The following is a 13,718-nucleotide window of genomic DNA, read 5'->3' on the forward strand; positions in this document are numbered from 1 at the left end:
CGCCCACTACAGGGACACCTGACGCGACAGGACTGACCCACCAGGCTGGGCTAGCGGTGGACGGCTTCCGGGAGAAGGCGGGGCCTGGCCCCCAAAGGGTCGGTGGGGTTGCGATTGGACGACAAATGCGTCCTTCGGCGCGTTGGCCCCGCCTCCAGATCCCGCCCAGTGGTAAACCTAACGCATGCGTCCTAAGGAAGGTGGGCACTTCCGCCCGCCCACTGCGGAACCTTTTGTTCTAGCTCGCGTTTCCACCGAAACGACAAGGGCGGCCAAGGCGGAAGTAGTTGAGGCGTGTGGGCGGAGCTAAGCACCGCTATGTCAGTTTCTTTGCTGCGGCGGGGTTTGGAGCTTTTGGGGGTGCCTGAGGGTGAGGAGCTTCTTCCCGGAGACGTCCAGCCTGGGCGGGAAGGCGGCAGGGGCTGGGGGCAGGAGCCCCGAGGGTGCGAACGATCCAGACCGGGCTTAGCCTCGGTGGGATGGGAGCCCTGAGCGCCCTCCGAACTGAGTGGGTTCCTCTCTACCCCTACAGCCCCCAGGGACGCGCCAGGCCAAACCAAGCCGAGCGAGGCTCCGATGAAGCGGACGCGGAAGGCGAAGGCGGCCCAGGCCAAGAAACTGCGGAACTCGGCCAAGGGAAAGGTGCCCAAATCGGCGCTGGGTGAGCTCGGGAAGGGGCTGAACGCGCTGCTCCCGGGGTCGGGGGGCGGTGCCCTGGAGGAAGGGGCGCTAGAGTGAGGGCTTGAAATGTTCCCCCGGAGTTTCTAGAATACCTGCTGTGCGACGGGCGCGCGGCGGGACCCTGGGAACACGGAGGTGAACGAATCACATTGTCCCGGCCTTCAAGGTCTACAGCCCTAGTAGGGAGAGAAGCATCGAAGAGTTTCAAAATCAGCGTATGGTTGCTGTGATGGGGTCTATGCATTAAGACTGTGGTGCTCTGAGAGGGACTTAGAATGAAAGGCCAAATCAGGCTTCTCTGAGGAAGCAACATTTAAGCCCAGACCCGATGGAAGTATACGAGTGAACCGGGGGAGGAGTATTCTAGAGAGAATGGCATATGCGGAGTCAGAAAGAAGTTTATTGCCTTTGAAATTTTGAAAAAAAGAAGCCTGGGCTTCCCTGGTGGTGCAGTGGTTGGGAGTCCGCCTGCCGATGCAGGGGACATGGGTTCGTGCCCCGGTCCCGGGGGATCCCACATGCCGTGGAGCGGCTGGGCCCGTGGAGCGGCTGGGCCCGTGGGCCAGGGCCGCTGAGCCTGTGCGTCCGGAGCCTGTGCTCCGCAAGGGGAGGGGCCCCGGCAGTGAGAGGCCCGCGTACCGCAAAAAAAAAGAAGAAGCCTGGTCAAAGTGACATACAGTGAACGAGGGTCAGAGACGGAGCATTAAATAAAATTAATACTCCGTGTGCCAGGTGCTGTTCTAAGCCTCGTACAAATGTTTGCTCATGTAATTGCTCACTGCAACCCTGTGAGGTCGGCACTATCATTACCTCCATTTGACAGAAGCAGAAACAGGCCCCTGCCCAGATAGTACAGGTAGAAACCAGGCAGATTGTCTCCAGAGCCCTGAGCCCACCTGGTGTCTCCACAGCCCTGAGCCCACCTACTGCTTCAAGGTGCTATGGCCTGAGCAGTGGTGATGGTGCGGAGATAAGAGAATTGTGCAGGTGGAAGATGCGGTGAGGAGGGGGCATTGATGGCGTCAGTGGTGAATTGGCTCTGAGGATGGAGGAAGAGGGAGTCAGCGAGTACGGAATATCTTGGGGGATGTGGCGCCACTTAACGAGACCTACAGACGTGAAGAGGAGCAGGAGTGGGCAGGAATGCAGGGTGTTTTTGACCTGTGGCAGGACTTGGTGAGCTCCTAGTGTGTCTTTGAATCCCCAGGGCCTGGTGCATAAAAGGTGTTCAAGTTGTTTGTTAAAAGAACTATGAATTCCGAGGAGATACAGCATGAGCAAAAGTGTGGAGGCAGGAAAGTGAGCCTGGGTTGAGCCACAGTGATGCTGGTGTGGAACAGGCACACAAGGGGCCCGAGGGAGCTCACTCCTCCATCCCAGCCCCCGCCCCACCACCCTGTCATGGCACATGACTGAGGACTGAGGGGACTCTCTGAACCCTCAGTGGCCAACCTAAAGAACACCTCTGTGGCTGCCACCTTGGTCTGAGCTACACCATCTGTTGCCTGGATTATTGCAGAAGCCTCCTAACTGGTCTCCCTTCCACTGCCCCCTCCCCCAGTAATCTTGTTCTCACCATAGCAGCCGAAGTGATCCCGTAAAATCCTGAGTCAGACCTGTCTCTCCTCTGCCCTGCACCCACCAGGGTGAGAGCCTGAGTCTTTCGGTGCCTGCTGAGGCCCCACATGATCTGCTCCTTCCAGCTTCGTCTCCTCGGCTTCTCCCCTCTCTGTCCAACCACTTTCTGTTCTTCAAGCACATTAGTCACATTTCTGCTTCAGAGCCTTTGCACTGGCTGTTCCCTCTACCCAGAATGCTCTTCTCCCACAGTGTCACACTCTCTCCCTCCAGTCTTTGCTCAGAATTCATTTCAGTGAGGCCTTCTCAGAGCCTTCTGTTTAGAATTGCAACCCTCCCCCAGGCATTTCTCATTTCTGTTTACTATTCTCTTTTACTCCATAAAATGATCACCCTCTGAAATACTGTTGACCTTGTGTACCATCTCTCTTCCCACGGAATGGGAGTTCCATGAGGGCAGGACTTTTTGTCTGTTCTGTTTTCCTGCTCTGTGCTCTTGCACCTAGAACAGTGCCTGACACACACACAGTAAGTGCCCAGGCCACCTTTGTTAAGTAAATCACTTGAGCAGGTGGAACCAAGGGGCACTCTGAGCAGGATCTGTGTGGAGTGTGGTTTTGACAGAAGAGCCCAGGCTGTTGCAGCGACCTGGGGAAGGGATGACGGGGCCTTTGGCAGGACCATGGGAGGTGGGAGTGGAGTGGGGAGATGTCAGGAAGGGACCCAGAAGGATTCCAGGGTGTGAATCTGAAATGATGCCACCCTGCCTGCCATCCACAGCTGAGTTCCAGAAGCGAGAGCGTCGAGGTTACCTTGGAGTAAACCTGAGGTTTATGACTAGTGCAAGAAGCACAGTGGCCGAATCCGTCACCCAGCAGGTTCGTTAGGGGGATGGGCTGTGGGAAGGAACCTGGTGGGTGAAAACTGAGGCTGTTCCTGGGATCCGTGAGAGTCTCAGCCCTGAGCATAGGCTGGAGGGTGGGGCACCCTCCAGGCTCCTAAGAGCTGGACACCCCGCTGTGCTGTGAGGGGGGCCTCCCCCTGGAGGGCCGAGAGCAGTGTGGGGAAGGTGGGAGGCTGGGCTTGGCCTTGCTCCCCTGGGAACCCTGTGGGCCTCCGCTGGCTCCTCTGTAAATGGAAACCACGTGCCCTGCGTCCTGGGATGGTGTGAGGGCCAGGTGAGAGGGCGGCAGTTGGTCGGCTGCACCAGGTTGTGTGGCTGCAAGTGGCTGGGAGTCACCACCCAGGGCTCCTGACTCTCACACACCCCCAGATTGTGCGCCAGGACCGGGGCCGCAAGGCCTGTGACCGGCCTGTGGGCAAGACTAAGAAGAAGAAGAAGGCCGAGGGCACCGTGTTCACTGAGGAAGACTTCCAGAAGTTCCAGCAGGAGTACTTCGGCAGTTAGGCTCCCGGGAGGGCACGGCCTCCTCGGACCTCTCAGCCTGGCTCAGGAAAGCCGTGAAGTGGAGGCTGGCATGGAGCTGGCGAGCTGGAAGCCCAGGGGAGGACCTTCGCTCAGACCCGAACTGACATCTGCAGGCTCGGGAGGTGCCACGTGCCTGCTGGAAAGGAACAGTTGGACTGTTTTGTCTGCTTTGGCCCAAGGAGGGCCTCGGGGCTGTTTGCTGTGGAGAGGCCTGTCACTGGGCCCTTGGGGACCACACCTCTGATAGGACGAGGGCCGCTGGGTGGGCTTCCGGGTTCTAATAAACGTGGCCCAGGGGCTGTGTGTGCTGCTCTAACGGTGTCTCGCGCCTCCTCTGGCACCGAGGAACCTTCCCTCCCTCCCCCACCTCCCGGCTGGTTCTTAGGGCTCCAGGTCAGAAGTCCTGCAGCCCAGCCCCAGCGCGGGCACCACCGGAGAGCAGTTCACCCATCCGCAGACCCCGCAGTCCTCCTCTCCCTGGGGTGGCAGCCCCAGCTGAGAAGGCAGCTCTTGAGGAAGCTGAGGGAGGGAGCATGGCTGCCTCAGCCCAGTGCCCAGGGCTTGTGCCCTTGTGTGTTGTTGGGGTGGGGGGGGCGGGATCAAAGGCCACTTTTTGTTTCTCTTATCTCTGTCACAGGAGGTGGGGACTAGTGGGGCGACTCAGGAGGTGAGCTCAAGAAACAGGGTTTTACACGCAGGTCTGCTGAGCAGAAGGGTGGTGCCGGGCCCTGAGCTGCACCACCAGGGGAAGGCGGAGGCCGGGCCGCGTCCGGCGGGGGCAGCGCAGGGCAGGTGCTGTTGAGCAGATGCCCGAGTGAGCGGGTGGTGCTGCCCACCTGGGTCTTCAGTGTGGCACTGATGACAAGTCCTAGAAGCCCAGGGGTCCCTTCTGGGGAGGGAGCCCTGGAGGCCTCCAGGCAGCTCCGTCTGGCTCGCCTAGCGCCACCCCCCGCACACCTAAAGACTCCTTGGGACATGTGTTTGGTAGAGGACTTCTGAAGGGACCCCGCCATGGGTTCTTCTGTGCAAGAGGAGGGAAAGTTTTACCCCTCACACAGCCAGACCCCGGCAGGGCTTTTCCTGGTTACTAGCCAGCTTTCCATCCCAAGTGGGGACAGGAGGGGACCACAGAACTGCCCGAGGCACAGTTGGCGCCTGTCCTGTCTTCAGTGCAGGTGGCCTCCGAGAGTAGGAAGCAGACCAGCCATCCCGGAAGTCAAGGTGGGCAGAAGAGGAGGTGTCGTGACTCCAAACCGGTATTGCGCCACCGTCCTCAGATGGCTTGTTCCAAGAAGGGAGAGGGGTTGTTTTCCCAAGCTCTCCTCCCGCCTGCTGAGCTTCAGTGACCCCTGTGAGGAGAGACACTCCGGTGTCCTTGGAGGCTCATTCCCTTCCTCTTTTAAGCAGCTTAGCAAGCAGCAGCCTCAGCTTCTCGCTCTCTCTCACCAGAAGTTCTCTGAAGAACCGGCTGACCAGGGCCCCTTTCTAACAGGCACGCACCTGCTGTTATGCCATCACGAACAGGTTCTTGCCCCCTCCCCACGTGTAGAATGAGGGGCCTGCCTCTGTGGGAGGGTGAGAGCAGGGGTCCTGCGCTTCTCTGCTTGTGAGTTTCCAGTAAGTCTTAATGTTTGTGCCGAGTAGCACCAGTGGGTGTGTGTCCGTGACCCCAAGGCATGACTGGCGTTAGCGTTCACCCGAGACACTGGTCCTATGGGTCGGGGTGGAGCTCCAGAATCTACTGTTAACAGTCACCCTGGACGGTTCCGTTGCAGGTGGTGAGAAGGCAGCGGGTGGGGGGCCTGGAGAGGCGGGTGCTGGCGATGGAGGAAGGATGTGCCACCGGGGAGGGGGGCCGGTGCAAGAGCCACACACGGGGGTGCTGACCGTGAGCCGCGGACCTGGTGACTGACAATCTTTTGGGAAAGGGACAGGAACCAAGTAAAAGGACACTGGGGTGCCACATTGAGGGCTGGGAGGAAGAGGCCTTCCCTGATGGAGCGGCTCTATCTCCGGTGGTTTGGAGGAGCTGACACATTTGCCTAAAGGAGAGGCAGGAGGGCAGGACTGCCACGTGGGACCTCCACCAGGGTGTGTGTGTATGGGAGGCTTAACAAGTTCCTGCAGGAGCTGGGCGGATCCCCATCAGGTGACTTTCTCTGACATAGCTGGGGCCAGGGAGCCCTCTTGGAGAGGTGGGTGGGACCGTGTGCCCATTCGTCCCCACCTCCAAGGCTTTTTCTCAGGGTGCTCTCCCCATTCTACGTCCACAACGTTCCCTGTCCTTCGAAGCCCAGCTCAGGGCAGTTAAGACCTCAAAGATCACCAGGTCCAAGGTCCACATGTGACACTTACTCCCCTGGTGCCTTAGGGAAGCATTCCCATCTGGGCCACCACCATTACTTCTCCCACATTACCCTCGTTAGGCATCAGGAAGCAGGTCAGGGAAATATCAACCCCACCGCAGGAGACGAAACAGGCAAAAGCCCATAACCCTGTGTTCAAATAGCAGGCTCTACAACTCTTCCAAATACCCTCTGCCATAGGACCTGTGACGGGGTCACCACAGGGACTGCATCATTTAGAACAGTACCTGGTGCCACATTTGCATCACCCTCAGCCCAGCCACTCGTCTACATTGTCTTTCACAATGGAAAACTGGTCCTCCCTCAGCAGGCCCTAAAGGACAGACACAAGGAGAGAAGAAACCTGCCCAGGTTGGGCTCAGACTCTTGTGCTCAACAAAAGATGTCTCCCTTATCTTGCAATAAAACGTTACCAGCCAGGACTGCAGTTAACACAGCCTTCCAGCTTGCAAAGGTGCCAGCCAGGGAAGCCTGGGAACCAGCCAGCCTTTCGGCCCTGCTCTTCCGTTTGTTCCAGCAAAAACTGAGAAGCCATCTTTCCCTGAATAGACCCTTCTGGGAAGGCCTCTACAGAATTGCAGCAGCTTTTCAGTGAAACCTAATCCCCTTGTGTGCACAGCTCAAAGACTGTGGGGCCTTATCTGGGTACTTAATGTTGGCACAAAGCAACAATCATGAGGGAACAGGTGGAGCCCAGGCTCCACTTCTCTGCCACCGTTCCTTAGGCTAAAATTCCCCAGCCCAACTTGCACCCAAGGGTGGTTAACATCGAGTCAAACAGTTTTTGGTTCTGGGGAAATCACCCAGCCAACTACCAGGGGGGATCTAGCCCAACTCCCTGTCTCGGAGGTCCAACTGGTCATCAGTGACCCTGACATACAGCCTAACAGTGTCAGAGAAAAAAAGAATCTCACTCTGGGCTTAAATTCCAAGTCCTGACAACCAACCCCACAGCAAAATGCTGCTTCTAGGGACTGACTGGGCTCTTTACCAGAGGCAAGAAACCAGACACAGCAGTCTACACAAGTACTTTCACTACAAAATAATTTATTAAAACACACAGCTTCAGCACTAGCCTCTATGTACAAGAACACACCCTCCTGACTACCCTCACTAGGGGATCCTCTTCTTCCCCCTTGCCTTGCGGACCTCTTCTATTAAATCTTTCAGATACTGGATCTCCTTGGCCAAGGAATCTGCTTTCTCTTTCAGAGCCTCATTCTTCTTTTCTAGCTCTTTACATTCACCAGTGAGGGCCTCCTGCTCTGCCCTCTTCTTCTGGCGGTACCTAGTGGCTGCTGTCTTGTTCTGCTCCATTTTCTTCAGTTTCTTATCTAGTTTCTCACCCTTTACTTTTGCTGCTATCATCTTCTCTCCAGGAGGGTCATAAGGTTTGGGGCGGGCAGAGCCACCAGGGGCACCTGGAGATAGCAGGGTTCTATTGGGAGAGCCCCTGGAGGTAGGGGGGCTATGCTGGGGAGAGCCCAGATAGGAGTCAGGGCTCATACAGATGCCACTATCATTATCTGAGGGGGCATCCTCTTCCTTTACGCACTGAGGGATCAGCATAAGGTAAGCAGTGGAGTCTGGCTTCCTGTCTTCCTCAGAGATCACCACTTCACTGCAGAGCTCTAGAGTAAAAGAATGATCTGGAGTGGAGGACAGGGCCCCTGGGGAGAGGGGAAGAGGCTGTAAGAAAGTGAAAGGGGCACCCTGGTCAGTTGTTGGCAAACTTTCTGGAAGATGGCCTATTGGGTTCACTATCTGGGGGGGCTCCTTAGCAGCCTCCTGGAGTAGGGGGTCAAAGAGATCACATGTGTCATCCAACGTGGCCAAAAGCTCATCTGGCATGGTTTCCAGATCATCTATACCCAACAGAGCATTAAAATCAAACTCCTTCAGATCCATTTTCTCCACCATCCAATCTGTCCCAGAGAAAGCATCCTCTGCAAAAAATTAAAGAGAGTTGGAACCAGTGAGTCAAATGTACAAGACTATCACCAGATCCCACCAGCAGACAAAAGAAGCCCACTCACCCTTGCCGTTATCTGAGGCACTGACCAACCCATCCACAGCCAGCCATTCGGAGAAGCCCGCCTTAGCCTTGTCGCCAGAGAACCCATGAGGTTTGAAGTGCTTGGCCACCTCCAGGTAGTCATCTAGGAGACCCAGGCTCTCTTCAGCCCCCAAACCCGACTGGTCGAAGGGGGACATGAAGTCCCCCACCAACACCTCGCTGCTCAGGAAGCTCATCTCGGCCATGTTGCGAGGCTTTGGTGGAATCGAGGAATGTGCTTAATTCGAAGGTGTCTTTGTCGGTTACAGCAACGCTGCTGCTGAATGCCTTGAAAAACCTGAATACGAATCAGAAACCAAGTCCCATTAAAGATCAGCTGGCCTGAAAATTTCATCTTTTCATCCATGAGGCAAGATGGCCAAAATAGAACTCCATTCGGTGTTGAGAATCGGGACCACGTGGCCCCAGGGCCATCGTGTCACCCCCGCGTCCATCAGGCTGCACAAGATGGACGCCCGGCCGTTCCCCCACCGGCCAGAAGAGGAAGCCGCCCCACCCGCACGTCCAAATCCGGCTCTAGACGCCCGGCCCCGCCCACGCCCCCCCGTGACTCACGCCGCGGCCGCCGCCGCCCTGCCACGCCGCCATCTTGGCTGCTGCCACGTTTTGCGGGGCGCCAGGTGGAGCCCGGCGGGTTCGAGGGACCGGGGGCTCCCGCCCCAAGGGCGCCGGCGTTTTGGGGACACCCAAGCAGGGGCCACATGTCCCGGGCGCTCGTAAAACCGCTCCCACCTCCGCGAAGCCGCCCAGCCGCCGGCCGCCCCCAAACAGGCAGAAACCCCTCACCGACCCGGGGGCGCACGGCCAGAGCGGCGCAGGCCCAGTACTTACGCCATGGCTTAAGCCGCTGGGGGGTGCCGCTGCAGAGCCTGGTGCTGCTGCCGCCGCTGCAAAAGCCAATGCTGCCGCAGGCACTGCTGCCTCTAATACGCCATGGTGGCCGCGGACCCTGCGGGAGCGGAGAAAAGAAGGCGCACACTCGCACGGAGAGACAACATGTATAGGCAGAAGAAGAAAAAATGGCGGCGAGACGCCGAGCGCGGGTCCTTTATAAACTCTGCCCCCTGTGAGGACGCATCACAGACCACAGCCTTCCGCCTCGGTCACGTGACTCGCGCCTCCCACCCTCGCATTGCCATCTATTCGACGCCCCTACCGTTTCCAGTCTCCGACTTTTAAGTCTAGGGCGTAGCTGTGAAGATAGAATGAATTTTTTATTTACGGCCTCAAGAAAAAGGCGCACTACTTTACAAGGCTTTTAAGATCAAAGGGTCACTCCCGTCCGCCGCCGGGGAGCGCGGAGGGATCCTCCACACTCATTTCCGGCGTTAGTCCGAAGGGCGGAGAGAGAAGCCTTTCATCCCAAGAAAGGTTTTTACTGTGAAGTACGAGGTCTCCTAGTTCTCGCGCGAGATGCTGGAGGAGAGCGCGCATCAAGATGATTGGTCAGACATGGTGAATCATATATATCTCGAGTTTCTATTGGCTCAGGCCCCTGATCTGCTCGGGAAGGGGCGGAGCGGCCGACGGTTCCAGCCGTCTGGTTCTGCGGTTCGTTTGGTCTTCTCTGTGACGCCGCTTTGCAGTGGCTTCCTCAGCCCTGCTCACCCGTAGCCGGTCAGGATTGCCCCAGGCAGCCCGGGCCCAGTGCGTCCCAAATAGTGGCGTTAGGCCCCGGGCCTTGCAGTCCTTTCCTGCCGTCCTCAGTGAAGCTCCAAACTAGCGACCAGGTTCAGGCCCAAAGATGAAACTAGGCAAAGGGAAATGTCATTTCGTGTGCGTTTTCACGCGCAAACACTTGCAAAATACTGAGGACGTGCAAGCCCTTCAGTAGTTGAAAGGGGAGGCTGATGACCTCATTCGAGATCACCCGATCTATGCGCACCTACCATCAAAGGCGAGTCGGGGAAATGCGTAATCCTATAGTCTAATCTATCGTATTTTTACATATCCGTTTAGCTAAAATATAAGTTTGCTATTTTATTGAAGAATGCAGCCTATCACAGGGGAACTTCTTTCAGTTTATGTAGTTTCAGTTCCTCTAAGAAGAGAGTTTTTATTCAGCTGCTCTCTCTCACTAGGGTAGTTTCAATTCGCTCCCAACGCTGTGTAACTCCCAGGCATAACCGCTTCCCAGCAAGTCCTCCTAATGCCCAATTGCCGGAGTTTGTGTGTTTGGAGGCCGCAGTCCAGGTCAAACCAACAACTTGCCCTCTCTACTGGGGAACTGTTAAGAGCAGCAAGAAAGCCCTCCCCCACCCTCCAGCCCTCTCGTCAGGCACTGCAGGGGCGGAAACCTTGAGTTTCTGCTTCCATTCCTTTCAGTAAGCCCTACATATATTATTTCTGAGGACTGATGTCAAAAATTTGGGAAGGACTGTCCTACATTACTGACCATTCGTTGACTTCAGTCTAGCCCAGCAATTTTACAATGGTAAACTGAGGACTAAAGGGATGAAGGGTCTTGCCCAGTGAAGGCAGTATGGGGTAGGAGTTAGAAGAGATTTTAGGGGCAAACCCCCAAAACTTGGCTCTTCCATTTATTAGCGGAGACATTTTAGTTGAGTGACTTATCCTCGCTGAGTCTCAGTTTCCTGAGCTGTAAAATGAAGCTAATGGTGAGTATCCTTACACTCAGAATGAAGTAAGATAATATAAGAAGGCACTGAGCTAAGCGCCTGGTATCTGATAAGTGCTGGATAAATGGTTGCTATTACTACTTTTTTAGAACTCAGGTCTTCTGACACACCTCCGAAGGCCCCCTCCCCATCTTCATTACATCACCCTGCTTCCTCAGAGGACTATTATTTACTGAAATCAACAACTATAAACAACTGGTATATGCAAAGCATACTGGATGCTTGATGTGGTTTTTTTCTCCCCTTGGGGAATCACGAGTATCTAGGTATATATATAAAGCATCTAGCCTTTCAGTGCAAAGGCAGTAAGAATCCCTGAGCCACTACCCAAATCTTACAAAGGACCCTCGGGGCATGTCCTCCTTTCGCTGTCAGATGACCATGCAGATGGTTGAGAATTAAAGTAATGCTACCCCAGGTTGACACTGCAGAGGGGTGGGAGAATGACTCCAGTGGCACCTTGTCCCATCCTTTCTATTATGGTGACCCAGATCAAGCACTTCAAAGGTTCTCCTAGCTGCAAATGGAGAACCAGTCCCACTCCTGTAGGAAAATGTTTCATACCACACACGCAAGTCAAAGCTGTTGGAAAGGAGACTTTAATTTTCTTCTTCCCATGCTGTGGAAGGACAGCATGTTCCCCAGCTTTATGTCCTCCCTCAAGGAGAAAAAGGACAGTAGTTTTCTGGGTCTCAGGGCTAAGCTGCTTCTATATGGACCTAGCCAAGACAGGACAGAAAGACTGGTGACTGATTCCAAATCTATCAGCTAAACACATCAACTGCTTACTGAAGGGCAAGCAAGTGACTGGAAGGCAGGTTGTGGACTTGGCTTCAGGGGCCAAGCATAGAGAGCATAACGTGATCAGAATGAAAAGGTAAACACCACGCTATATGCAGTTAACCCCAGAACTCACATCTCTGGTATTCTGGCCGCTTAGAATCAGCTAAGTGTATCTACAAGGGCTACAGCCTCACAGCTCTAGTCCTAAGTCCTCTTTGGCCTTGAGCTTCAGCACGAAGAGCAGGGTTCTCACAAATCCTGTGAGAGCAGAAGTTCTCAGCCAGGGTCATAGTGTCATAGATGTGCCACGGCAGAGCCTCTGGACACATGCAGGGATCCCAGCACCCCTGGCACCTCTCCAGGACCTTTTGATCCTGAAGCTGATTCCTTGTCAAAACCATTTGAGCGGGCTTCCCTGGTGGCACAGTGGTTGAGAGTCCACCTGCCGATGCAGGGGCCACGGGTTCATGCCCTGGTCCGGAAAGATCCCACATGCCGCGGAGCCTGCGCGTCCGGAGCCTGTGCTCCGCAACGGGAGAGGCCACAGCAGTGAGAGGCCCGCGTACCGCAAAAAAAAAAATAACAAAAAAACCCATTTGAGCTCTCAACTTGAGTGGAGTAGAAGGGAGCAAAGTCAGCTAATCTGGAGTGTGAACAGGACCACCAGGGGCTGAGCCTAGGAGGAAAGACTGTAGGCCTCACAACAGTTTTTCCAAACATGAGCTTCAATTATTTTTTTATTTGAAAAAAAAAGTCACAACCAAGCGTATAAAGAAAAATACTGTTGTCCTGAACTCATGTTTTAGGAAGGGGCAACAGGGAAAAGCAAAATACACTTTGGAATTGATTGGGTTTTCAAGATGATGAATCTTTTTTCAAGCATTAGGCTAACTATGTGCTTTGCTAACCTAGATGGTGCAAAAAAACTTCCAGATGGAGAAGTAGGAGCAGATGCTGTTACTTCAGGCAAAGGTGGGAGTTACCGAGTAGAAAGGCAGAAAAGCAGGAAAAGGCCCTACATCTTTCCCCAAAGATTAAAAAAAAAAAAAAGTGTGTGTGTTGGGGGCGGGGGTATTCCCCTCATCCAACCAAGAATCTCAAAGCACTGGACTGTCATCCAGGTATTATGATGAGACTTGCCCCATCTCAGTCAGCAAACCCACCAGGACCTGAGCCAAGGATTCCCACTGCTTGAAGGATTCCCACTGCTTCTAGTTTTGAGGACTTCTTAGAGGTTCTTGCTTGTGAAATGGCAGTTACGGGTTTTGGTTTTGTGAAACATAGGTAAGAGAGAGAGCTGCCCTTAGAAAGATGCTCTTTAAGAGGAGATAAACTCCAATCACCATTACACTTGGCTTTGATAATTTGGGATTTGATCTTTAAAATCTTTTCTTTTTGAGCTCTCCTTCCAATGTTTTATATGGAATTTGATCAGACTCCAGCTTGGGAAAATTATAGGTTTTGTAATATTCACATTGGGAAAACCAAATCCTTTATCTGAATGAAGACAAACCCATGCTTTTCCAACACATTCAGCCCTCCCCTCTCCCTTCCTTCCAGTGACACCAGACGGGCGCACTGGAACCGTCAGTGCCAGGCTCCACCCTCTGTGGACATCCTCTACACCCTACATCCCCTACACCAATCCCCCAGGGTAGCACTCAGGCATATGGAGTGTTTTATAAACTCCAAGTTGATTCTGATGAACAGCCAGGATGGAGAATCTCTCTCAGGGCTCTGGGCTTTCTATTTTTCATTCTCTCTCAATGTCTTCATACAAATGAAACAACTGAACCATTTCAGGGAAGCTTTGCATGTATATGAGAGAAGAGGCATGAAGAGACTCCCAATATAGCCAAGGTTAACCCTAGTTCTCAACCTCCTAATCCAGGACAAAAAAGGGGACAGGAAGCTCTACCTTAAATTCAAAGGGAAGCTAAGGTTTCAGTGCTATTTAAAGAGTCATTTCATGCCGCGGTCACTGGGAAGGAATGAGACAGCTGCAGAGAGCTTCACCAGAATCTCACCGATGGAGAGGTAGTAAGAATAAAAATAATAACAGGATTTGATGGGAGGAGAACAAAATACTGGATGGGCAGATCAGAAACAGAATTATCATCAGCCTCTTGGCACAAACAGGAACAAATAAACACAGAACAAGAAGA

General features: G+C 54.2%; 2 protein-coding genes across 2 annotated transcripts; one reads left to right on the top strand and one right to left on the bottom strand.

Annotated features, from left to right (window-relative positions):
• The first annotated feature begins 270 nt into the window (after positions 1-270).
• RPS19BP1 (ribosomal protein S19 binding protein 1) lies at positions 271-3,985 on the top strand. The gene is made up of 4 exons (XM_081248792.1): positions 271-370; positions 533-661; positions 3,040-3,137; positions 3,533-3,985. The coding sequence occupies exons 1-4, from the start codon at positions 319-321 to the stop codon at positions 3,665-3,667; spliced, it is 414 nt and encodes a 137-aa protein (XP_081104918.1). The 5' UTR covers positions 271-318; the 3' UTR covers positions 3,668-3,985.
• Positions 3,986-7,081: 3,096 nt separating this feature from the next.
• Positions 7,082-9,162, bottom strand: ATF4 (activating transcription factor 4). Its single transcript, XM_081248679.1, has 3 exons — positions 8,963-9,162; positions 8,091-8,408; positions 7,082-8,000 (listed from the first exon to the last, which is right to left on the bottom strand). The coding sequence occupies exons 2-3, from the start codon at positions 8,314-8,316 to the stop codon at positions 7,168-7,170; spliced, it is 1,059 nt and encodes a 352-aa protein (XP_081104805.1). The 5' UTR covers positions 8,317-8,408; positions 8,963-9,162; the 3' UTR covers positions 7,082-7,167.
• Between the last annotated feature and the right edge of the window lie 4,556 nt (positions 9,163-13,718).

The sequence above is a fragment of the Mesoplodon bidens genome (assembly GCF_964165515.1).
Source record: "Mesoplodon bidens genome assembly, chromosome: 11".
NCBI classification, from domain to species: domain Eukaryota; kingdom Metazoa; phylum Chordata; class Mammalia; order Artiodactyla; family Ziphiidae; genus Mesoplodon; species Mesoplodon bidens.